The sequence below is a fragment of the Taeniopygia guttata genome, chromosome 8 (genome assembly GCF_048771995.1).
Source record: "Taeniopygia guttata chromosome 8, bTaeGut7.mat, whole genome shotgun sequence".
Lineage (NCBI taxonomy): Eukaryota > Metazoa > Chordata > Aves > Passeriformes > Estrildidae > Taeniopygia > Taeniopygia guttata.
The window spans coordinates 7,962,900-7,989,989 of record NC_133033.1 but is presented as its reverse complement, the minus strand read 5'-3'; the positions used below and the strand labels follow the sequence as shown (position 1 = coordinate 7,989,989).

General features: G+C 42.3%; 1 protein-coding gene and 1 long non-coding RNA gene across 2 annotated transcripts in view; one reads left to right on the top strand and one right to left on the bottom strand.

Annotated features, from left to right (window-relative positions):
* Positions 1-27,090, bottom strand: part of TRABD2B (TraB domain containing 2B) — a 265,831-nt gene that overhangs the window by 34,360 nt on the left and 204,381 nt on the right. Inside the window, exon 5 of the mRNA XM_030278808.4 lies at positions 10,524-10,614. Within this exon, the coding sequence (XP_030134668.4) occupies positions 10,524-10,614 (91 nt within the window). The remainder of the gene's footprint in view (positions 1-10,523; positions 10,615-27,090) is intronic.
* On the top strand, positions 3,036-13,960 carry LOC140684603 (uncharacterized). The gene is made up of 2 exons (XR_012057080.1): positions 3,036-4,138; positions 9,858-13,960. It is a non-coding gene; the product is annotated as an uncharacterized lncRNA (long non-coding RNA).

Here is a 27,090-nt window from a genome sequence, read left to right as displayed (position 1 = left end):
CAACCTAAATTCACTGCAGCAGCAGAGATTTACTGCTCTCTTTGTATAATCACAGAATTGTTTAGTTTGGAAAAAGACCTTTAAGATCATTGAGTCCAACTGTTAACCCAGCACAGCAACGTTCACCACTAAACCATGTCCCCAAGTGCCACATGTGCACACCCTGTAAATCCCTTTAGGGATGGTGACTCCACCACTTCCTTGCTACCCTGTTCCAATGCATGGCAACCTTTTCTGTGAAGAAATTTTTCCTAATATCCAATCTAAACCTCCCTGGCACAATTTGAGGTCCGTTCTTGTTCTCCTACTGTTTGTTATTTGGGACAATAGACCAACTCCCACCTCAGTAAAACCCTTTCAGGTAGCTGTAGAAAGCAGTATGGTTCCCCCTGAGCCTCTGGTTCTCCAGGCTAAACAACTCCAGTGGGTTTATTTCTAGCAATGTTTTCTTTCCCTTTCAGAAATCAGGAGAAGACAATACCACAAAAGTATTTGAGATCTATGTGAACCATGTTTATCCACTGTGGATTGGGATTTACATTCCAGGGGTATAATGAACCCAGAAACGCAAAGATGTGGGCGCACAGTGTTATTAAATCCTTGAAGATTATCCCAGTTTCACTCCATAATGGAACCTTTCCTTAATGACTCTGGCATGGATATAAACTATAGCCTTTAACAGAGCTCAATGCCAATAGAAACCAGCAACTCTGCCGAGGCTTTATCGTTTTTCTTCAGTGGAGGGGAAAAGTGTTTATCTGGGAAGCGTTTCACATCATGGACAATAGGAAACTGTTCAGCTTTCCACAAATAGGCTGGTGTGCAACTTCCAAGCACTCTCCAAGGAAAACTTTGGAACACAAGCCACGTCTTTCCAGTAGGGATTTCATGTAAAGTAGGTAATGCCTCAAATCCTTCATCCTGATTTATTCCTGCTTCATCCTCGTTTCAAAGTGCTGTGCTCACTACAAACACAACACGAGGCTCATCTCTGAACGTGCACTTTGATCACTGGGACTCCAGATTGGTATCACCCCTTCAAACATAAACAGGGATATGCTGTCCTGACAGAGGAATTTCTGGGACTGCCTTTAGTTTTGCAGGAGTAATTTGGAAATGTGAAGCTGGGGTCATATGACAGCAGATGCAAATCTCGTTTCCAGACAGGGCACTGGGTACTAAAGCACTTGGAGCCTGTCTATGACTTTGCTGCTGAAGCGCTACAGGTTAGCAGGAAAATGCTACTACTCCTGAGCTAACTGCAAATCAATGGAGAAAGACTTCAGTGTGCTCTTTCTCACAAACGAGAGCACCAAACTGGGTCTTTTCCTCTGCAAGCTGCCACCAACAGAGAGGGGCATTATGGAATTGTGAACTGCTCTGATGTCCCATAAAGCAGTAGGAATGGGGAATATCCCAAATTTAGTCCTTCTGTCAACTCTGGCTCCCAGTAGGACCAAATGTTTTCTTGCTGAAGTGACAACCAATTGTTTTCTTGCTGAAGTGACAAAAGTTACGAACATGGTGGGTGTAAATTTACAACTAATTCTTGACACTGATGAAAAATTCTGTACTATGGTGGAGCTCCATGAGGCAGACAGATGGGCACAGGCAGGTCCACAGTGGCCATGAAGGGGTGAATCCTCCAGGTGCTTCTCCTGACCAACAACAGCCTCTGACAGTGGCAGAAGATCCAGTTTTCACAAGCACATTACGTGTAGCTGCCCACCTAAGCAAGAGGTCATTGGGGAGGCCCAGACAGTTCAGTTTCTGCCAGACACTCCCTGTGCCCCAAACTTTCTAAATTTGCACCTACGAATCACAAAACTGTATTACTGTGGTGGTGTATTTTGAGCAATCGCAATTGCAAGAAACTGTCTTTATTCCAGAAATTCTTCCACCATATCACTTGACAGCCACTGTACCTACATCCATCTACAGCATCTGATCCATTTTTCCTCCCTCCTGTTTCTGTTCACGGGCCCATTTTTCACTCTTCCTGGAATGCAGAGCATTTGGGAGTATGGGTGGGAAACCAAAATCTTTCAACACCCACTAATAGAATTTTTTTTTATTAATTAACTTTGTGGGAATAAAAGAAAAGAGAGAGAGTTGATCTCCTGCTCTGAAATCATGAATCACTGTGGAAGAGAAAACATGTCTTCTGAGGTACCTGAGGCCACTTCAGAGAGAAATGAGTGACTGAGCTGCTTCCTTGGAAAGTCCTGAGTCATCAAACACAGCAGTTTAATCCCCAGGAAATGGGAAACACATTGGCATGATGTTCACTTGCATGGAGCATGAGGTCCAGAGAAGGGTGAAACTCCAAAGACTGCAGATCAGTTTAGCTTCAGGAAGTATTTTAAAACATATTTATGTTTTATACTTCTCTGAAGTATATCTGATCTGGATCTGGGTACTGTATTCCCAACACACGATTTCCCGGATGAATCAAACTCACAAACTTTACAGATTGCATATGAATTTACTTTGACTTCTCATAAAAATGATTCAAAGATTTTGACACAAAAATGCATTCTGGCTTCTAAGATATTTACTGTGACAAGTGCTTCATAAATTCACCATCCTAAATTTACTGTTATAAGAACTTACTCTTTTTGGCATTCCTACTCCTTCTACTAGCACCTAACTAGAAGGAGGGGCTGATATCCATGGATCTCAGCCTGACTCTTCACCATATTCTCCCAAAGGGACACCCACACAGTCATTTAGGAACCAAAGCTGGGTTGTGGCCAGCATGAAGTCACCTGGCTCGGCTGAGATACCATGAGTTGTTAAAAGTGAAACTATTTAGCACTAAAATGGGTAAGAAATGACACAAAATCACCCTCCCTCATACGTACATTAGAATGACTTTCTACTTGTGAGGGAAATTCAAAAAGGTTTCAGTAAATTTCACAGCCTGCCACAAAAACATCCACACACAGGGAGTCATTTAGTTATGCCACCAGTCACTTTACAGTGTTCTGGAGGGTTTCTAACCTCATTTGAACTCCAGAGAATGCCCTTATGAACACATGATCACTCAAGGAAGATGAAACATGTACTTCACAGCAAAATTCTCTGTAGAACACTGTATCCTTGATTTTTTTTTTCCTAAGGGAATGTTATTAAAGGAATCTTAGGTGAAAGTGCCCGTGAGAAAAGTCATTGCTTTCTTTCTGTTCCTTTTTTAGGAACTTGTGCATTGTAAAGAGCTCCCTGAAAGCTAAATTACAGCATTCATGCTAAATCAAGCAGCTCTATCGATTGCAGCACAGCCCATAGACCTCTTGCTGAAGGAAAAGAAGTCAGCTCTGGATGTGGAAAAGCTCTCTGTCCTAATGTGTGAGGTCTCTTTGCCTGACAACGTGATAGTGGAGGTAAGGAAGTCGGCACTGCAAAGACACAGTGACAGCAAACAGAGCACAAACTCCCTCAGATAAACGACATCTTTCTAACCACACAATACCACTTGATACCTCTGTGCCCCTTGAGCTGTTACAAAGTGCAGCTGCACTTCAGCCCAGATTGATGTGGCCCGGGGTGGAGGCCATCAATCCACAGGACAAGTGCAGGCTGAATACACAAACAAAGTCACACAACCTCACTGTTTCAACACAACGCCTGGAAGGGGATGGTGCAGTTTTTCCAAAGGCTTAAATGAGCTCAGTGACACATCTCACAGAATGACTAACCATCTAAAACTTGATTAGCCACCTAAAACCAGCCAGAACATCTCCTGCAAGCAAGCTGGGCCACTTGTCTGTAGATGCCCATGAGCACTGCTCTGGAAAAGACAGTCTTTTTACTTAGAAAAGCATCTGCACAACTGTGTGAACATACTCTGAGCTTTCCACCAACTCCCTCATGGCTCCTCACAACCGAAGATGGGAGAGGATCAGCAACATCTCATATTAACAACGACCTCTAAAAGCTACTGGCACTGATGGAAGCCAACAACTTCAGTGCAAGTTGGATCAGCTTTATCTCTAATAACTATAAACCAAAATTTTCATCTCGTACTCATGACCTGAGGTGAAAAGATCTGCGTTAGAGTTGGCTGGAAGGAGAAAGAGGATGAAAAATCAGCTTCTCCTGTGGAAACAAGAACGCTGAAATTTGGCTAGGAAATAAGGTAAGAACTAGCTCTGAACTTTTGAAGTCTCCAAGGCTCTGTAAGTTTACTATTAGAGAGTTTATGGAGTATGAGATACAGATCTCCTAAACCTGATAGGCTGCAGATCAGCAAAAAAACCTAGAAATCTTAGCACTGGCTTCAGAACAGCTCAGCAAGCAAGCTGCCCTTGAGCAAAAAGAAGCAAGCCTAGGTTTCCCCAGACGCCTTGTTCCAGAGAAACAGAATTATATGGAATATGAAACAATTTTTTCAAAAGAAACTAGAAATTTTACCAAGGATAAAATCTGATTATACAGCAAAGTGAATGTCCCACTGGGAGAACTAGTCAAGCATGAAATTCCTGAGAAGTTCTGTTCTGTATTCTTACTCCAACACCATGAATTATCTTGTTCTTTCCCAGATTTTTTTTGTAGAAAGTTGCTAAATTCCATTCCCTCAGAAGGTATTTAGTGTCTAAAGGTGGCCTAGAGGACATGCAGATGCCCTGTCCCTGTGTGTTGCTCAGGAAGTGACAGGATAATTAAATTTCTATGGCTGAGAATTTGTAAGTTGACTTTGCTTCTCTACCATGTTTTGGAAACCTTCTTCCATGTTTTTCCCCCGAAGAGTTACTTTGGCTGGCTCAGGCTTTGTGGCTGTAAAGTAGACACAGTGACAATCAAATTGCAAAGGAGAATATTTTAAAGGCACACAGGAACATGAAAATGTAACGTGCATACTTTCATGGCTAAGTATTTTAAGTATTGAATAGTCATATTCTCCAGTGTTAGATGAGGCAATAAATTCACAAATGCATGCAGATGAACCTCATTTAATCCCTATGCACATCTTACTGTACATTGTGTTGTCAAAGAACTCCCCCTAAATAATGGACTCATATTTCTTCTCAGGGAAGGGAGCTAGTGATGGGAGTTTGATCCTCAGGCCCAGATCAAGTGAAAGATCCAAAGGTTACAAGAGGTTTAAGAAGAACTGCTGCATCCCAATGGGGAGAGTATTCCACTGACATAAAAAAAAAGGATGCATTTTTCTCTGTAACAGAAGAGATAGGATCTCAGAAGAGAATCTACCTTTCTCAGTTCTTTTTTCCTCAATTAATTCAGTTATTTCCAATTAAAGTGTCACAGCTCTTGTAATATTTTTTCCTACTTGTTTATTTTCTAAATTAACTTATACTTATTTCATAACAACTTTAACATCCTCCCTAACACATCCCAAAAATTAACAGCTATGCAGAGTGGAGCAACCCTGACTAGCAGGCACCAGAAATCTGAAGTTTTGTAAGCATCCCAAGGAACTTGGCAAGTACTGGGAGATTCCTGAGAGTTCTGAGGGCATCTGGGATCTCCTAAACTGGGTTTACCAAACTGGGGCTGCTGGGAATGTTATGTCAAATGTTTTTCCCAATTCTGTCCATCACCTTGAGAGGGTTAGGGATCCTGATGGAGTGAAATGGCTGCATCACTGTGTGGATGGAGTGTGCTTTCAGCCCACAGGGAAGGAGAGAGCATTCCTTGGGGAGCAGAGACTTCCACCCTGAGACAACGATGAGTAGCAGAGCCAGGGTCACACCTGTAGGATGCTATAGGAGAAGGGAAACAAAGAGGAATCTCTTTGCTTCAGACAGAAGGACAGGAGTAAGTTACAACAGCAAAGACACTTTGCTTCAACTGGGACAGGAAGTGCAAACAGAAAGAACAAGGATAATTAATTTCTCCAGCAGCGCTCTGAGAGTTTATAATAAACTCTCAGATATAAAACCTTGTGCTGAGTTCTTTGATTCATCCTGAATTCCCTGATTCTGAAAGAAGGCAGCACTGATCCCATCCTTGGAGAAAGCAGCCTGATAAAAATGAGCACTGCTGCATGTTAGTCAGGCCAAGAGGATGGTGTGCAGCATGTCAGGGCTTGGCACATGGTGGAAGGTCAGAGCTGAATCTGAGAACCCAGCAACAACAGAGTCATCATGGACACAGGTGCTTCCTGGATTGATCCTGCATTTTGGCTGTTTCCAGTTAAATGTGGAGCAGCTGTGGCCCTTTATCTGCTCAAGCCACTGGAATCCATCTAAGGGGAGACTTTCTCCCATCTCCTCCTCTCTCCAAGCAGGGATAGCCAGTTGGCAGAGCTCCAGGGAAAAAAAACAACAAAAAAACAAAAAACAAAAACCAAAACAAACTTGCCTTTCTTATCTCAGGGCAAAGTAATGAGATATTGATTCAGTCACTAATTTTCCAATGCCTCTATCTGGGGACAAAGATGACAGCCAGCAAAATAAGAAGCAAATATGAATGCTGCTGAAGGCTATCATGCAAACAGATTCAGGACACTTCCCTCAGGCAACAAAATGAACAAATTAAACCAATGTGACAGTGAGTTCTCAAGCATTTATGGCATTGTTCTTCATGATGAATAGAACAGGGTTTCTTTTACAGAAAGGGATTGAGCTTTAAAGAAGGTGTTTTCAATAGTCAGCTGGTGGAATTCTGGAAGAGGCACAGGAAGGTCAACACTCGGCCATCAGGCAGATCAACAGAGGAGCCAGGAGATTTCAGAAATCTAGTCAGTAAGAGTTCCCAAATAGCTCCACACCAGCTAAATGTACTTTATATAAACTTTTCTTTGCCAGTTCACTGATTCTGGAGCCATCAGACCCCTCTATGTTTTGGCTATCTCTTCCAGCCAGACAAGATCTTGCTTTATTTTTTCCCCACTACCTTAGGAAAGGGAGGATTTGGCTCAAATTTGTGCTTGTCACTAGACAACAGAAATGTGAGACTCTAGGTATTCAGTTTGGTTGGCTTAAAGAGCAGCCATTTCACAACCCATGCCAACAGAGGAAGCCAACAATCTTCTGGATTACCCAGTCAGTATGCAACTGACAGCATAAACAGGTTTGGTCTTTGTCCTTTTTTTGGGTTTTCTTTTTCTGATACATTGGAACAGTGCTAGTTATTTTCTACAAAAGAAATTCTCTTGTCCTTTCTAAAACCAAAATGGATGGCAGAGTTTAAACATCATACCAGACTATACTCCACCTATTTATGGTAATGCTGCTGAATTATGGTTGAACAATAAAGATCAGACTACTAATCATGTCAATAACAGTAATAATCATACTGCTCTGGGAACAGAGAGATTAAAGAAAATGACCATTTGCTTTTTTGGCATGGCAGCACTGGTAGTAAGTATGACACAGTATGAGTGTTTTGCTAAAGTTACTTGCATATAATGGGGCTTCTTACTTAACCTGAGAAAAATTGTCCTGCAAATCACTGTCAAGAAATCATTGATATTCATCCAAAACCACTCTCAATTCAATCTGATATACTTTCAAACATTCCTATGTGCTAGCTAGAACTGTTCCTCTTCACTCTTCTGCTTACAGTCTGTCCACAACACTTTTTTTGAATTCGCTTTCCTAAAACATAAGCATGCAGCTGCCGCATTTGTTTTTTTCAACCCTTGCATTTTTTTCCATGTGCTGTCCACCCCCTCCAAACTCCACATTAGAATCCAGCTGATCTTCCCTGAACACTATCCAATTTTTCAACTGTCAATGCCAGAATGTGATGCAGGGCTTGACTCCCTTATACAACTCATTTGGAAGTAAAGCAGAAATGTCTCTTTTGGGCTTTAGCACAAAGAAATACCTCTTCATGTATGGCTCCACAAGAATCGAGATGAAAACACCTGCACCTCTGCAACCTCTGTAACCCACAAAACAATTTCTGCTTTGCAAGCAGCTCAAAATTTGAGCTTCTATCTGTTCATTTGATGTATCTGTTTTGTTACTACAGTCACTATAGCAAAATAGTTCCTCTTCTGGACCTTTCAATTGTTTTTATTTCATCTTTTAAAAAGGAAAGAGAAGAGTAAAAAAGGGAAGGCTAGACAAAAATGCAAGGTTCCTTAAGACACTCAATTACAGCAACATGACAATGCAACATAAACACAAACAACACAACAGCTATTAAGTTGTCGTGCTATTGCAACGTTGTACTCTGTTTGGCTAGACTGTCTTTTGGAGCTCACCCAGAAATCATAAAATACAAGTTATTCTATAAAAAAAGAGACAAAATGGTTTGCAGCAGCCTACTCATTTCTAAGGGGGAGCCCCAAGCACTTCTGATAGCTACAGCCCCAGTTACAGGAAAATGACAATACAGTCCCTGATGTGCAGTTTTGCGAGTCTTTTTTTCTTCTAAAGGCAGAAAGCTGTTTCTTGTGAATATATTTAAATGCTCTTTATTCACAATTTCTATACTTTTCTGCTGTTTCTGTACCTTGAGTAATTCAGTCTAGTGGCAAGTCTGGATGTTTTTCCATGCACTTTATTTTTCTTTCTTTAGTCTCATCTAGAACTGGCAGATCTACCTTATCATCAGACCACAGGAAAACTCACAGAGCATCTAATCCTTATGGGGGGGCAACCATGTGTTTCCTCTTGACTCCACCCAGTATTCCTGCACAACCATTTACGCTTTAATAAAGTTTTTTATGTTCAATGTTCAGAGCAGACCCTGCTGGAATAAGGTTTCTAGTCCAGGCAAACCTGCCCAACACTAAAGTTAGAGGACAGAACAGAACAGAAGTTACCCAGAGTGGGACCATTCAGCTAAGGACACACACATAGATCTAGGCAGAGTCCAAGCCCTTTTGCTTTCATGGGCATTTCCCCCAGGGATTGAGAATTTTAGGGAAGACATCATGAACAGGAGACACTGCTGCCAAGGTAGGGGACTGTGCACATAGAGGTGCCCCACTCTGCAAATAAGTCAACATTAAGCACTGGCTTTGAGTCAAGTTTCCTGCCCCATCCTTTATTTCAAGTCTGTGATGATGTGTACAGACATAGCCTAACACCAGAGAGCAGAGACTATTCTTGGGTTTCTCTCACACTACTGCATCTTTAGCTCTTCTCAAGGGCTTGCAACAGCCAATAAATTAATAGTTTCACAATTTCCAGTTGAAACATTTTTCATGGGAAGATGATACTTTCAAGTAAATGAAAATTACTGAAGAAAGTGTCTGCTTTCCCTGAGTGGAAAGTTTCTTTGTCAGAAACCTAGGAATGGTACACCTTGGCTGTTCTGCTATAGTTTTCTTGGTTTTTCTGTTTTGCCTTTTTTTTTTTTTTGGTTGGTTTTAGTATAAAATTTCCAGTTTCAGTGTTTACTGCTCTTCCCTGCACCATGTTGACTTTTCTCCCCCTGCCAAAGTGCTTCTTAAATCTCCTCTGAATATATGGTGGTGTTTAACAGCCTTTTCTTCCTCTTTCCCCCATTGTTATTTAAGACGATGCTTTTATTGCTCAACAGATTCCAAGAAGCATTTTGGATAAATGCTTTGTCAAAGAACACTTATGTACAGTTGAGCCATATTATATTCTATATGAATCACTGCGGATGTTTCCCAAACAAGGTTAGATCAGCCAGATTTTCCAACTAGATTACACACAGCTTTTTCAGACATGGTCTACTACCTCTGCTATTAATCCTCCTCATTGAGACTCACCTCGGTTTTGGACCATGTCATGTCTGCCCACCAGGGACAGGAGCATGCTGCTAACACTTTCTCCTAATGAGGATAACAATCCTATGACAGAGTAGCCTTGGCCAAATTTTATCTGCAGAATGTAGGGGAAAGGCTGATTTTGTAAAGCTACATGGTCTCTCACCAGCCTTCATGGTTTTATTGTCTGTGATTTCTTCAGACAGAGACCTCATATAAATGGCCAGGAAAAAAGACATCTACAGGACAAAGGAAGTTTGTGTCACCAGCTAAGGACAATTTTGTGCCATGTTTTATTTTATACTAATGAAGATTGCCAAGAGCCTATTGATCAGCCCTTCTTGCCTGCTTTACCTGACCAGATATACAGAGAAGCTCAGGGAATATTGAATTGCTCTCTACCTGCCCAACACACTTTCAGTGATGCATCTGCTACATTAAATGTGGTCCTTCAGGAAAAACTGAAATTCCTCTTGAACAACAGCAGCCTGACAGAGAGATCTGCAATGGAGAAGCAGCAAAAACCCCACGGAGAGCAAAAGGAAAAACAACTCTGGGGGAAAATGAGCTAGATGAAATGTTTCTTTAAAGAAACCATGGCACTTCTGAGCTGGTATAATGAAGCAGCTGTGATATAAATAATGTCCCCAAGTGGAAAAAACCCACAAAAACACCAGCCATTCAGGCTCCATATGTTTCCAAACTCACACAATGGATGCTTTACAATGCACTTTTTGTCTGGAAATTGGGTGGGAAAGGGAGGTTCCTCACCCACCTCCTATACTACTGCAATAATCTTGCTTAGTCACAGAAAAAGGGAGAGAAAAAAGGAGAGAAAGGGATTAATAATCTGTGGGCAGCTGCTTACTTTCCAATTGGTTGTCCAGGAGGGGTGTGCTCCACTTCAAATCCTGCTTGTCTCAGTACATCAATCACAGTGTTGTTACCCAGGAAGTGACCTAAAATACAGGTAGAAAATAGCACTGTCAATCAAACTACTACTCTCACTTGCTTGAGTTTCTCCTGTTGGAACAGCAGCTTTAGGAGTCAAGGGTACCAAAACCTAGACCAGAGCAAGGGACAGCATACACCCCAAACACTTTCTTCTTCCATTTCATTTATCCCTCCCTGCCCTCATATGGCCAGGGAACTGGGTGGATAACAGGAAAGCTAGATGGGTTGCTAGTCTTGCCTTCCACTGTGACAATTTTTAGGATGTACACTGATTAAATAAATTTCCAAGATGGAGATCAGAATGACCCCACAGTGGCAAAAGGATATTACTAGGGCTTTGACTCTTGAAATGGAACAACTTACAACCCTGACCATCACTGCTCATGGACATCTGCTAATGAAGAGACTCAAGCTGCTACACTGCATGTTCAGCACTCGTCTGACTAAATCCAGAGTGATTCAGGAATTGTCTCATTGGCCATTCAGTCACCTGCACACTGGGGCTGGGAGGAGCTGGAATGGTAACCTTATCTCTCCCAAAACATGAAGATTTTGTCCTGTAATTCAGGGCTCTTTGTTAGAAGTGTAAAGGTCACATTCCTATTCACAGAAGTAACAAGGAGCCCAGTAAGTATTGCAGTGTGTACAGGCCTTGAAAGAGTTTACTTAAGGGGGTCTCATATACTTGAAATCTGAACCAAATCCCACCGGTGTCAATGGGACCCCTCAAAGGGCTTTGAGCACAGGCTCAATAAGGGAGTGTAATACAGCCAAAACTTTCAACTCATTGTTGAGTCTCACACTGTTTGCAGGATGGGCTGGATATATAAAGTAAGGGAGCAAACAGTCCACAAAGGGGTTTATTAAAATCCACATAGCACTGCAACCTGTCTCCAACTGCAGCCATGACTGACATGGAGGAAGAACAGAACAATCCTCTTCCATTATATCCATTAAGTTCCAGCTCTGCAGGGCCAGGTGACCCCATTTACACCCAGGTCATTGCACCTCACTGCCAGCTCTGAACAGACCAATTCACCAGGAATGTGCCCAAGCCTCCATGTGCCTGTGGCATCTCGGAGGAGGGAGTTCCACCATGCTGTGGGGTGTAAGAACTCACTCCTCTGGTTTGCTGCTGCTGCTTGGAGACAGTGTGCTTGCCTGAAGCACAGTGAAAGTGTTTGCAGGAGATGTTTCTGACTGCCTGGCTCCACAGCAGAGCCAAATGTTTTGCACTGAAAAAACCAAGGCAGGCAAGAGGTGCCTAAACCCCCTCCAAGGACACCACTGTGCAAGGAGCTGGTGTAGCCACCAGCAGAGTCACCCCTGGGATTCATCGCCCACCCTGCACAAAGTTCTGAGGAATTTGAGAGCATTCAGCCCCCAGAATTTGCTCAGCCTGCATCCCTCTGCTCCCACTGCCAACAAGGGCGCTAACTCGCCTCAGTTGTTGGAACGATGTAGCTGTATGGCTTTGAGTGCAACTTGCAAATGCTGGTAAGAGCTTTTAGCCAAAAGACATTTATTTAAATGATTAAATGTACATTTGCAGAGCCCTGGCGTGTTCTAGGATTCCTCCACTTCCTTTTAAGAAAACTCAAAATTTGATTTTCTCCTTTCTAACTTGCTTGTAACAAAAGCCAAAGCAGCAAAGAACAGTCCCAAAAATGTGTTATACACACTCAGAGATTCAAGAAATGAGACATTTGTGAATGATTAACTGGATTTGATCATATCCTGTTTTTTTATGCAGTGGCCAAGGCAAACAAAGGTCCCCATTCTGTCACTGGCAAAGTGACACTGAGGAACCAAAGTCAAAGGTATCAGAGTCCGAGACATTTCCGAGTCCACTTTATTTTCCCTGAGCCAGAGTCTTAAATGCCAAAAGATTTCTTAATGTAAATAATTGTCGTGAATCCAGCAAATCTTTGACAAGATGACAGCACAAGAGAAACCAATTTTAACTATTTTAAACTCAGGGAAAAAAGTAACTATGCAAAAGCCCTGACTCCTCATCCACACAGTGATAGGTCTGTCAACAATGTCAGCTCCTCAGCAGAACCTGCAAGTCCCTTCAAGCGATGGATGAAGACCAAAAGGTGGCACTTCCTGGACTTCCCATTCCTGCCCCTTGTGTGGATACCATGCTGAGAGGTGCCAGCCACTGGGACTGGTGATCTGCTGGGCAGCATGGCAATAGGGGTTGTTCTTTTAATTTTGCCTTTCCTATCTGGAAGGAATGCCAGCTTCCATTAAAAACCCCTCAACTTCAGATTCCCAAATAAATTAAAATCTTAATTACAAATATCCATGTGAACATCATTGTTATTTAATTGTACATCCACAAGCCAACACATACTAAAATATGCTAAATGCTCCAATTCAACCAAGAGAACAGAAATAAAAAGAAATAAAAAAACAAAACCAAAATCCAACTTTGAGCTGACCTCCAAATAATCCTCCATTCCACAGACATCAAGAGAGCCCAAAATTTTAAAAACTACTGGAAATGGCATGAGCAAGTCTTTGCAAAACTTAACCTTTAGACTCTGCTTAAAATTTACCTGTTTGTATTATCCCACATACATCTGGGTAAGTTACCATCCATCTCATCACCAGCTTGCCCTGTTAATTAATCCTCTCCACCTGATTGAAGATTTCTGACTTCTATTTGTCTTAGCTTCTCTGTCCAATCAGAATTCACATATGAACACATTAGTGTTCATTTTACATCATGGTAATGCTGTTGTAGCCAACTCAGGCACACCACAAGCAACTGAAATCATGTTCTACTTTAGACTGAAAAAATGAAATTATGCATGCTCAGATCAGCAGTCTCCCACCCAACACAGACATTTCCCAACATGATCCATGGCAAGGAGTTCCTCAGGATCAGAGATGTGGAAGAGGAAGGTTTAAGGAAAAAGGTGGCACTTGAGAGGTCCAGTGTAGGTGGGTAACATAAAACACGAAAGGTTAAAGAATTCCTGGAAGAATTGTCTTGGCCTGCCTCCTGCTGTGAAGTTCATAATAATTATCCTTTCCAGGTTTAAAATTCAGGAAAATTCTGTCTGAGAAATATCTTAACATAAAATAACTCTCCCTAGTCACACACAACTAAGGACTCACTTGTTAAATATTAACAACAACAGAATACTTTGACAGCCTATGTGATGGAAACAAAATAACCTGCATATCAGTGACAATTAAGCTCAGCATCAGTGAAAAACATAAAATTGCTGCCTCTGGCTGCTCCTATGTGCAAAGAGAATATGCAGTAACTGTCACATTCTTTACATCAGTGGATTTAATTTTTATTTATAGATAAAAAATAAATGAGCTTTATATATATATATGCGTGTGTGTGTGCATGTATGCTTCTGCTGAAATATTTTAAAAATTTCTCTTCCTGACCTGGGAAAAACCTCAAGAAAATATAATGACTGAAAACTTAGTGCATCTAGAGATATATCAGACAGGTTAGGGAGGCAAGGGAATGATCTTGCATTTCCATCACTATTCCCTTTTCAGTCTAAACCTGAATAAACCATTACTGGAGTATTAACCAAATTTATCTTGACAGCTGATGAAAACTGGATCTGAGAGGTCAGAACATCAGCTGCCTTGGGAAATCCATGGAAGTGGAAAAGGAGAGAAAGCAGACACAAAACATTTTCTACACAGGGACGTGAAGAGAAAGTCTGTGCTTGGGCATGGAGATATGCAGAGCAGCCATCCCTAACAGTTGAAGATTAAAAATGCCCAGGTGTGGATGCAATTCTTCCACCCTCTGAGGATAAGGAAATACTCAAGGGATTTGCTTGAGGACAAGACCCAGTGTTAAACACAGTAATTTTGTAGTTTGACCATCAATACACAGTGGAGTAGTCAGTGTGGCTGCTGCACTTGAGAGGGGGTTTCTTTACTAAATTCGATGAGGCCAAGATTATTCTCCTTTCACTCACATATTGTTTTTTCTAGACAAGGATCTAGAGACAGTGGAGGAACACATTATACAGCATGGCTGCTAACATTAATCATAGACCTTCCATTCCTGGTTTGCTTTTTTATTTTTAATTAAGAACTGTGCTTTGGACTACAGAAAGCAGATCCATGTAATGTGTTGCCTTATCTCCCCAAGGTTTCATTTTTCACTGGAAGAAAGAAAGAATAAACCATCAATTAGGGTTTTTTTTTACTAAAAAACACATAAAAAATACATGAAATATACGTGGTTTCCTTAAAGCACATCCATGCACACACTGCTGAAAGAATGCACTTTCTTCCTTTCTTAGTGGAATATCCTGAGGCAGAGTTAAAGACACTTCTCAGCCAACTCTTGTCAGCCATGTATTTTTTAATTGACCACATAAGCTAAAGCTCTCCTTTTCCATTTCAGACATCCTAGTGACCCTCATCAGTAACCTAAGCATCAGGTTGCATCTCTCAAAAGTTAGATGAACTTGGGTGTTCTTACAGAGAAAAATTATAACCATGTTTTGATGACAGAAGCAGAAAAAATGTTTTTAAGCAAATGTTATGTACTTTATCTAGGTTTAGAGATCTACTACAAATTACTTTGTCTATTCTTTTCACAATTCTTTGTTCCATGGCTTAGAAGGATAACGGGGTACAAAGGAGCAGGAGATAATTCCCTCACAAAGGACCTCCATTGCCAGAGCCTTTGAAGTCGTGCTAAAAAAGCCTTGCTAGCCATTAGCTGACACACAGCAGAAATCTGAACTGTTTCCATGCACACTACAAGCAGAGCTATTTTCTGCACAATTAGTCATAAAAAGGGCCAATGTAAACTGTGTCGGGAGGTCTCAATTCTTTACATTCTCCACACAGTGAATCAGACATTATGTATAACGTTTTGCTGCCACTTAGACCTTGGGCTGCTCTGCAATCAGGAGGCGGCAGCCTCTATTCCTCCTTCTCCCTCGATGCTGATTCTCAAGCCCCTTGGCAGCACCGCAGTGTTTATGGTAGGAAAGCTTCACAAGAATTAGTGTAGGGAAAAAGGCAAAGGGCTGAGAGCTGCCCCTTCACAGTTGGGGTAAATACTTTGTGGTCTCTTTGCCTGCTGCCTCTGAAGCTGCATCTCCATTCCTCTTATTCTACAATAGTCAAGACTCAGTGGCTCAGTATTTTGGAAGCTCAGAGAAGAATTTGTCAAGCTGCAGCCATAGGAAGGAGCTACAGCAAACACTCCAGGCAATGACTTTTATTTGAATTTGATGATTTCTCCACTACAGCATTCCAGTCGGACCCAGAGGTCTCTGGGTAACAGCAGGAATTTACTGGGAACCACATGCCATCCCACATTACTCCCTTCTGACATGAATCCTGTTCCAGAGACCCGTGGTGGGGAATCAGTGTTGTGGATAAACCCTCCAATTTTTAATTCCCTTTCACTCCTCGTCCAGTGTATTTCTTTGCTAATGAATAACATGCTTTAAAAACTGGAGGCTCTTCAGCCTTCCTCATGATGACCCTCATTGCCAGACAATTGCTGCCCTTTGTTCTTGAACCTTTTTCTTCCTTGAAATCTTACTCTAGTGGTAAGGATGGTCTTTAAAAAGTATATTGAATGCACTTTGACAAGGAGCCAATGCTGGATTTGTGCAGATCTTACTTTTGCAAGTTGGATCTAGATATATCTGAAAGATACCCCCAGCCTGATGTGAAGTTCTTATCAAGAATGACACCAGGTAATGGATTGGGTAGGTGATATGCAGCACCTAGGCATGAGTATGATGTTAGGACAGCCTGAGTGTTTTAATTTTAAATTTTACTGATAATGAGAACAAAAGTCATGCTTGTGGGGATCCAACAGGGGAATGTAGTTTCTGGAAATGGCTTGAAGGAACCCAGCCCGCCCCAGTTAGTACGAAATGTGAGCCATACCATGCCAGAAGATGAGACATGCAGCCCTACCACACCAGACCAGATGTAACAAAAACTTCCTAGAGGCTGGTGTTCAGGTTTGAAATAAGAGCTCTGTGGGCTTTCCAAAGAGAAGGGGACTATCAAATGCCCCACCTTCCAGAAAAGTCTGTCACCCCAGGCTGCTGGCTTTTGCTCTGCTTCAGGACATGGTTTTGCACTTGGAAATTGCAGCATTATGCAAAAAGCTGTGAAGGAGAGCTGGAAGTGCAGGGAATGAGCTTTCCTCTTCCCCTATTTGGCAGGAGTGTCCAAGCCCAAAGCATGCCTTAAAAAATACTTTGCACAAGCCACGTGCAATGGTCTTGTAAAGCAGGCTTTCATCATAGACTCCTTACATCATGCCACCCGTTGTCCAAGCAGATGGAGAAATCATTTTCCCTCTCGTTTGATGTTGTTATTCTATGCAGTTGTGAGGAACTGACTCATAGCCACTTTTGGACAGTCACAGCAATCAGAGCAATAACACATAACAAGCCAAAGCGTGCAGCATTTCCAACGTCCAGCAATCCTCCCATGGCTCCCTTCATTCTTTTCTTGCATGTAATCACCTCTCTCCCCTCTCACCCGAGTGCACTTACAGAACAAGTTCTGGAGAAAGGCCACACTGTAGCCAGAGGGAGAATGGAGAGATGAGGGGCCAAAAGTTGAGGGGGTTATTCCACATTGACGCCAGGCTAATAGAGCACAGATTTGTGCTTCCCTGGGGTGTCTCGGAGATCTGCAGTGCAATTCTATACTTGGAGCATCTCAATCTGAAGGGCAGATTCCCACAGACTTCTATTTCCTTGCTGCCCCCAAGTATAATAAACTCCCCCAATGTCTCTTCATTTCTGATCTTCCTTTCTGAGCAGCCCTTTGCTAAGGAGCTATTGTTGAGGTACTCAAATGTCACACCATGGAAATCCTTCTCCAGAAGCACCCTGGAGTGCAATGCACACTCCTCAACAGGCTCAGCAGGAGGTGGGACAGAGTTTACCAGTTTGGAACTGGCTCCTTGCTGGTACACCCCTCTGTTAACAGTTTCAATGCAGTGTCATAATGTGAGCTCAGCAACTCAGTTCTCTGCTATCTTCCAAGTCTTGGAGCACTTTCCCTAGCAGGCTAGTCCTAGACATATGTGGTAAACAATAAAATTAATTTTTTGGGGAGGGAAAAAAAGCACCAATTTCTTCCAAGTCTAAACCAGTTGTTTCACTTGGGTTAAAAAAAACCAACACAAGCAAGAGCTGAAGTGAGGTCACCTCCTAAGAATCTCCTCTGGCCTCTGTGTCAGTTTGAAGCTGCATCAGATATTTCCAAATGAAGTGAGTGGTCTGTGCTAGTGAGTCTCACTGGAGAGGATGGCACCTCCACAAAGCAATTCATTCCAACATCTCAAACACTAGGTTTGGGAAGAACATGAGTCCTCTGTACAAGTCTCTTTCCATCTCCCATGTGAGCTTAAGGAGCCCCTTTAGCCTCAGAGTCAATCAGACATGGTGACCCACCCAGTCACCCTGCTACTGCTCAGAAGCTCCTGAACACTGCACACAGCCCATCCTTCTTCCCCATCATTCCCTTTTCTGCCCTGTCCTCCACCTTTGTTGTCATGCCAGAGTTTGCACAGGACAGAGAGCTGTCCTGTCTAGGGCTTTGATTGATTATAGGGCCATTTGGGCTATTTCATATTCTTGCTTCACTTATGTGGCATTAGAGGAGTTTTCCACAGAGAGGAGGTCCAACACAGAATGACAATTTCAGCACATATTCTTAAAGAAAACATAGGATCCCTTGAGAGTCAAACAACAAAGCCTGCATATTTGAAGTTTATTCTGTAAAATGTATTGGCTGTGTTTGCTGGAATAAGCTGCATCAACTTACCAGAGCAAGAAAAAAGGAGGAAAATTATGTGGGCAGGGCTGAAACAGAAGTTTGATTGACTTTGTCCCCAGGTTTTACTGTGAGTAAAGGCAGGGCTTACTCAGTCTGAGATACTGCATGGAGAATGGTTATTGGCATTTTCCCCTGCAGCAGAATGCCACAACTAGATGTGATTTTATTTTTTTCATTGTTTTTGTTTATTTTATTTTTTTAAGGTGCATGCTCCTCACTGAACTATATTGTTGGGAATATACCTTTCTACACAAGGGTGTGACTGGAGGTGTGTGCCAGTCATGCAGCTGTGTGACAGGGAACTTGTCTCTGTGTCCCTCATGGGACCCTCTCCAATGGACAGGGTCAATGTACAAAATCTTGGGAACTTCACCATCCCTAACACTGTAGCAGAAGAGAAGGAAATGATTCTGAGAAAAATCTAGAGAAAACTCAGCATCTCTAAGAGTCTTCCCAGGGTGCTGGAGGCATCTCTGGGACCATCAGATCCCCCAAGTGCAGAGAGGCTGGTGTGAAATGCACTGTCTTAACATTCTTTGCCAGCTGTCACCAATGCCTCAAGCAGTGAGGAAACTGGTGAAGAAATGAAGCCTCTTTTTGTACCCAAGGTCCCTTATTAGTGCATGTGCAGCCTTGCACTAAACCCTCTCCCACCTGAACCACAGTTATCAGCTCTTTCCACGGAAGCTGCAGCCAGCCCCCGGGACAGCCAGTGCAGGGCAAGCAGCCTCTGAGAGAAGTATTTCACATCCCATCACAAATCCCCTGAGCCAGCCCCAAACGGTCTGGAATGCACATGGACCTGCTTGCAAAAGTCAGACACAGGTCAGGGTAAGGGGAGAAACTAGATTTCCTAACTCCTGCCTTCTTTGCAAAGGAGGTAACTGTGAGCACAGCACTAAAACACCTCAAGGACGTGGTGGAGTCAGAGCTCAGGGCAGCTTTGGGCCTTGGAAAGCTCCTCAGTCAGGAAGACAGCTTTTTGCAAGCAGAGTATCTCACTGAACTTGTGGAGGCAGCTCTGAGGCCCAGCAAGGACCAGACCACGTGGGACCTCAGCTGCTCTCAGCACACAGCCAGTGTTATGAAACGCAGCACTTTGCTTGACTTTGACAAAGGCTTCTGGCAGGTAATAAGGATGCACTAAACGGCTTCTTTTAGAAAATAAATAGGGCTGAGGGCCATAGTCTATCTGCAGGCTCAGAAGTGATTTGGACTCTTGAGTCTGTCTGTTTTTGGCTTCATGGATGCATTTGATTCCTACAAGATACTGTGTCCACAATGTAATCAAGCCTGGTGTGAAACTGCACTTCACTGTCTTTGCTTGGAACCTGCTTCCCCCAGTTCCTCTACTTTGCACAAGACAGCTCTAAACTGAGCTAAACAGAACTTTATTCTGCTCTAGTGTGAGATCAAACCATTCCAGGAAAGTTATTTGGGGGTAATGTCTGTGGAATCTGTGAAATTACTTCAAAAGACTACAAAATGAGCTGTCATTTTCTGTTTGAAAAGCAGTTTGAAAACCACAAATCAAAGCTCCCAGTTGGCAGGACATGGATCCTTGCTTGTTCTTTCTGGTTTGGACCTCTCAGTCAACTATTCTACAGACTACACTGCTTGCTTCGTGTATTCCAGGAGCCCCTTTCTGGTGGTTTATTTGGATTGTGGACATCTCATAAGTGAAAAACGTGGTGATGCCTTAGCAGAAAACAGAGTGATTCCTCAGCAAACTGCCAGCCCCCTGAAGTTTATGGACACAGGACGAACTCCTTGCTGGAGCAGAGAGTATTGATGCTTTCTACCCCATGAACATAGAAAAACAGAAACCAATTCACCAGACTTTTTTTTTTTTTTTAATGAAACTCTTCAAGGAAACCAAATCTGAGCCTCCTTAGTCAGTATTTTTTTATCTATAAAAAACTTCACATTGTTAAGACTGATTGTGGTCCGTTCTTTTCCCAGAAAAATCCAGCTGGCCACTGGATGTCACTGTTGTTGCAGAAAAACACCCCTGAAAGTTCACAAATGAGGCTGTGAATAAGGTGAGTGTCACCCCAACCTGGAAAAGGCCTTTTCTTCAAGGTTAATCTGTGCAGCACAGGTAACATCTGGAGGCTGCCCAGCCAGTGCAACACCTGGATGTAGGACACCCTCGATGGTCTCCATCAGCAGGTGAAGGCAAGTCCTCCAGGGAGCTCGTGGACCCTGATTCACCTGTGCCCAGGTGTGTGTTCCCTCCTCTTGCTGGATGCTCTCTGCTTTTGCTGAGACACGTCCCTGCTGAGCACAACAGACACCACCTGGTCTCCAGTTTGGACTCAAGCCTTTCCCTTTTGCCATCCAGAGGAGCACACCGCAGCAGGCACGATTCCAAGCTTGTCCTTGATCATGGATTAAAGGCAATTACACGTAGGGCTGCTCTGTGGTTTTAGCTGGCGCTGCTCTAAAGGCAGCTTGGCGCAGCTGCACGACCTGCAAGGGTTGAGCTAATTGCTCCAATCGAAAACTGCTCTGTGCTGTGGAGATAATTTGCCACCTCACAAGCTACACCAGGCATCTCCAAATCCATTCAACCACGCAGGGGAAACCTGCCCTGAAAGACCATCCTCAGCCTTTTAATTCAGCTAAGGATTCCTTTGCAGCACCATAATGAGCCTTGCCAGGGCAGGTAAGGGGTTTTTTCAAGGAGTGCTTTGAGGCCTTAGGTTGAGGTCCTTCCCACAGAGGGAAAGCAGGAGAAATAAGCCCCAAGAGTCCACAGAACGCTCTCAGACTGGGGTCAGATGCTGCTTCTGTGGCATTCCAGGAGGTGCAAACTCGGACTTGTTTCCCACCTTACACTCCATGCCCAAGGCTTGCTGCTTGATTCATGCCTTTCCTGACACTGGGAAGCAAATCCCCAAAACAGGGCAGATCACACCAACAAACGTTTGCCCCTGAGGACAAAAGGAAAACAGAAACACACTACAGATATTTGTGAAGCTGCTGAATATGGTATTACAAGACCCTGAGACACGTGTGGTGTTGGAAAAGATTTGGAGCACCTAAAACTGGAGCTCTGTCTCCTTTGAAATGTAAAGCATGCCAAAGATGTGGAATAATAGAAAACTGGGCTAGAAAGTAACAGTTTTAGTGCATCTAAATGTCATAAACCAGGATCAGCTCTGCCTGGGCATGACAGATCATAAACCAAGATCAGCTCTGCCTGAGCACAAAGGATCAGACCAGCTTTGACACTAAAGATGTTGGTATAAATTAGAATAAGGACCTCCAGAGGACACTGATAACAGTATAAGATTCCATTGCCGTGTATTTTCTTAATTATTTTTTCTTTCTTTAAAAGCAAAACTGAAGAAATAAGTGCTTTGTGAAGGACAAATAGTCCTTTGGCTACAGGTCCTGTGGTGGAAGGATTGGGAGTTGGGAGTTTCCAGCCTGCAATGGCAAATGCTCTACCAGAAGGGTCAGTAAATCTTATCTGTCAGAGAGATCATCTGTGTAGTGGGAAAAGAACAGAACATAGTCCTGCAGTATTTAAAGATTCTCAGCTGCAAAGATCCTATCCCAACCCAGCAGAGATGAGCTTCATCCAACAAATGCTTCCATTTGTAAGCTACTCTGGGCATGCAAACAGTTGTATCAAGCCCCCATATTCCCATGGACAAAGGATATCTTACTTACAAATTCAAAATTTAATTGACTAAAAATCTTGGGAAGCTGTATTCCTCAAGTACTAAGTCATATATGCTATGTCTATGGAGAAGTTCTTTTTATTACAAATTTATTCCCTGTTAGACTATCAAATGTGTCTCTATAGTCCACTCATTGCTAGTTATTTTTGTGCATTTTACCCACACAGATCTATTCTCAGCCACATGGCCAAACATCCTGACCAGTTTCAATTTAGGTTATTTTTCCTATATAAATACACAGAATTTCTATATACATCCATGTTTTGAGCAAGCAGAAATATTTGATTTGAGTCCCCACTGTGGTACTCTGGTTTTACACTGGTATAAACAGTAGTGGTTTCCACTGTTATCTCCTGCTGCCCAGCTGTTAACACTGTGGAAAAGGAGCAACAATGAAGGCAAGCACAATTTATCTGAACATCCCCTCATAATATTGGCCCAGGGAGCAGACTTCTAATGAAACCAAAAAGAGGGAGATTCAGGGCTCCTGTGAAGTTTTCCTGATACAGCTGTCCACTCTGACACATGCTCACATTCAAAAGCTGACTAAGTTATTGTGGAAGTTCAGAAACCTCAAAATATACACAACAGCTTTTGAAAAACATTGTGGTTGTGTGGGTTCGAGCGTGCTTGAGGAACATGTCAAAATCCAAACAAACAATCCCCACCTTCACCCCTTTCTGTTAACACACGAGTGTGTGAGCACATCTCCAAGCTTGCAATTTGTAGCTCTGTTATTCACAGCCCTCATTAAAGAATAACAGCCCCTGTTTGAGTATCACGAGGCAAAATTGTTCGCACATGTGGACCAAACAGACACACCAAGGCTGCACCCTTATGGTTTGTGAGTGACAAGCTTAATAAGATTACACTTGATCTTTCTCTTAATAAAGTTGGATGACATTCAAGCAAAGCCTGGGTTGTTGTTTTTTTTTTATGGTATGTTAAGGGAACCCAGGGTTTGGCACAGCTGGAGGCCTGAACCATCGAACAAAACTTGGCACTGCCAGCGCTCCCTTACGATCTCAGACCTCACATAATGAATATTTATATCTATATATACAGACATGCACATATATTAAATACCTATCATTAGCTGGTCAAGGTCAATGCTCTGGATAACAGAGCTGGATGTAATACCAAGAATGATGATGGCTCTTTTTTTTTTTTTCCTGTGTTATGAATCACACAAATTAAGCAACCCACAGTTTATAGAGTCTGCAACATGATGGACTGCTTTTAAACCACACATACCGAAGGGAAGGAGAACAACTCCAAGAAATTACAAAAGCAAAAGAGAAGTGTCATCACCTTACTGTTTAAACTTGAACACAGCAGAACACAGAGACTCCTGGTTAACTTTAATAACACCAGCAGCCTCAGCCGGCTCCAGGGAAGCAGTCATTTGCTTGAGATAAGTCAGGGACTGTGTGTTTTGAAGCTTTATGGGTTAGAAGCTAAATAGTGTTAGCTGAGTCACACTGATTTAAACCATCACTACAACTTGCCCAAAGATTATAAAAGACAGTTCATTAAGAAATCACTCAGAGGAAGAGGAATTACTGAATTTTTATTCGGAAAAAAAAGATAGATATATAGATATAAAAGTAATCCCTCCCCAGCTAAGACTTTGCTTTTGGAAAAGGAAAGCTTCCTTAAGGACGAACTGAACATTCCCATCTTCTCTTTCCCTCATCTCTGTTGACTATGCTTTCAGGTTGAGTGTCTTTGCATTAAGTACCAGCTCTACAGATAAATCACTGGGTCTCACAATTAAACAGAGTTCATGATGGAGTGGGGATGGTCAAGACTCTATAGTTCGTCTGCCAAAAGACTTTTTTTTTTTTTTGATAGCCAAAATAGTTCCCAAATTACATTAGGAATACTGATGAAGAATTTAAGAGTACTGGAATACTGTCCTTTGCTGTTTCCAAAACAAACCAAAATTTGTTTTTAAATCACAGTTGTATTTCAAAGCATGCAATAATGATTTACTGAAATGGACTATGCGTACATTCAAATTCAAAAAGAACACAAACACAGACATTAAATTAAACACTTTGAAAAGCCTGAATTTTCTTCCAGACTTTTGTTTTGGCGAAAAAATGAAAACGTTTTTGTTCAGCATTGACCCAATATAACTTTTCCTTCAATCATCTGGTTCAGCCAACAAAACAAGACATAAATCATTTCCACTGCTCTAGAATGCATCCAGGTCTTGTTAATGTGGATGAATTCCTGATCCTTGGCATCTCTCTTTTTCTTGACATCTACTTGCAGTACCTTAAAGCCTGAACATGTTGGTGAGACCTTTCCTGGCTGTTCAAGTCATATCCACAGAAAAGAGGTTCAGAGCCAAAATACCACTTTGCAGAGTCCCATCTACTTCCCTTAAAGTCAGTAACAAGACTCCTATTGAATCCAAGGGAGCTGATCAGAGATTTATGCTACAGAAAAGTACATGAGGAAACTGTGCTTCCTTCTGTCTTCAACTCACAGCACACCATTTGCTTCTGGGGCTGCAAACCTGTCCAGTCTAGCTCTTTACTTTCATTTACAATGCTTCAAAGTTTCTCCTTGTGTGCTCATTGAATTCAATGAAAAATGCCTAGAAGGCATCTCCTGTGCAATGTGGGGTCCTTACTTCCAGCTGGTTTGAAGACACCAGAGCTCCAGAGCACTGGGCAGACACAACTACAGGTGAGCAGAATGTGAACAGCAGACAAGATCCCCTTGCCTAAAGAATGGCCTCTTGCCACTTGCCTCTTGTGGCAAAAGTCTGCCTTCTTGAAGGAATCCAGCCCATAATTATCCAGTTAAATAATTATTTGCTCCTTTCAGTGGATGAAACTGAGATAATCTTGACTGAAGCAAGAAATTCATTGCTGGCCCTATTGGCATTTTTGTGCCAAACCCTGCAGAACTTTTCATTCACCTGAACTCCACCTATGATACACTCTCACACTATATTTTGGCTGACTATTCTGGGCTATTATATAAGCCCTTTGACACTGGCCTATCCCAGATTTCTCCCAACTTCTACACTTTTTGTCACAGCCAAGCTTCTGCAGGAAACAAACTACTTTTTCATTGAGGCCAATTAGCTCAAGAACGTCAAAAGAAAAAAAAAATCAAAAGGCTTTGGGTCAGTGACAAGAGCAATAGAGAGGCCAACAAAATGAAAGAGACTCGTTCTGAACATGTTTTTGACTGTGTCAGAGACAATTCCCAATGGAGTGAAACAAGAAAAACATTCCTTGAGAGATTCGAGATCTGCCATGAATTCCCAAGGCATATTAAGAAGTCTCAACTCTCCCCTCTGTCTCTCATTCCTTTCTGAGGTACATCATAGGCTCCAGAAAGAGGATGGTAAGTCTGTATATCACCCACTCATTATCATACAGAGGATGATAAGAGATCTGTACAGTGGCCCCAGACATTCAAAGTCACAATGAACCAAGGGTTAGGGAATCCTACAATAATGCTCCACAGTTGGTCATATTATTTGGGGAAAAACAATAGAAATCAAAATTCTATTTGATAATACTTTCTTTGTGGATGAGATACTGGGACTCCTCCTCTCAAGAAACACTCACTTGGATTCCTTGCAAAGTAATTGGTTTGTGCCTCTGCTGCTCCATCCTTACAAGAAGTATAATCTGTTTTCCTCTCAGAAGGACACATTTGTCCCATTATGTGCCTATATGTTGACAAATTTGGTGATGACTGAACTTTGGAATGAACGTCAGGATACTGCAATCTCTGTCTTTCCACCACCACCACAAAGCTCATCACTGACTCCATGTCCAGGGTGAGGAGCCCCACCAGAGCAGCAGACATTTCTTTTTTCCAGACTTGGAGACATCAGACTCACAGGCTTGTCAGTATTATAACCAAAGCTCACCTTTCAAGTTGTTTGAAGTATGAATTCAAAGGATTACTAAATATCAGTCTTAGAAGGAATAAGGATTCTAAAGGGGGGAAAAACATGACTGGTTTCCAGCTGAGCTTTTTTTAATGACAGACTTTGCACTTCCTAATCTGTTTGGAAAATAAATGCCACATGGCATATTAATATACTGAGCAAGGGACAGTCAGGCTCTCAGCAAATAATTCATAATGACATCTTTTGGGTTAGATTTTATGATGCTCTTTGTAGGACAATGCCACGAGTTGGTCTTGAGTATTTCACCATGAGAACAAAATATTCCTCCTGACATCTAGCTCTGTGTTCATGGGTTCATTTTTTCTAATGATTAATTCTGAGTTCACGTAGAGTGTGTTCAAGATTACACGGATTCATATTCAGTTGACCATATCTGAGAGGATTATTTTAGTGTGCCCCAGTTTATGGCCCATGAAACATGATCCCTCTTGTCTCTCCATGTCTCTCTCTTTGCCAGCAGTATTATTCTAGCAGTCAGTGCTGAGAACTTGTATTATCAGCATAAAAGCAGAAAACAGCTATTTTTCTCTATGAAAACCAGCTCTCATTCAGTGCCTTACACTTTCTTTGCTCTCAGAGCCAAGCACAAGACATCAAAATACCAAAAGGTTTTGAAGGAAACACCCTTAAGAAAAAAAATCTGCATTTCGGGTTTGCCAGTCTTGATCACTTTTGGTGCACCTAGCACATATTTCTGCTGTTACTAGGGATACTAACCTCAACAAGATGAAACACAGTAGAAATATCCTGATGCCACCTGAAGCCATTGTTTGTGTCTCTGAAGAGCTGTGACACATGGATTACACTGGAAGGTGTTTCCATCTCCACCCAAGAGACTGGTGCTGGCAGCTCAGTGCTGATCCTGGCAGCCAGCAGGCAGATGTGCTGTCTAATAGTTTTGGCAACTTCTGACTATCTTTCCTATCATGGCATCATTATCTTGAGCTGACTGCCAGCTGGCCTGAACAGTGCTGGATACATGAAATGCAGAGAAGCTTTCAACTGACAACACCCTGTAA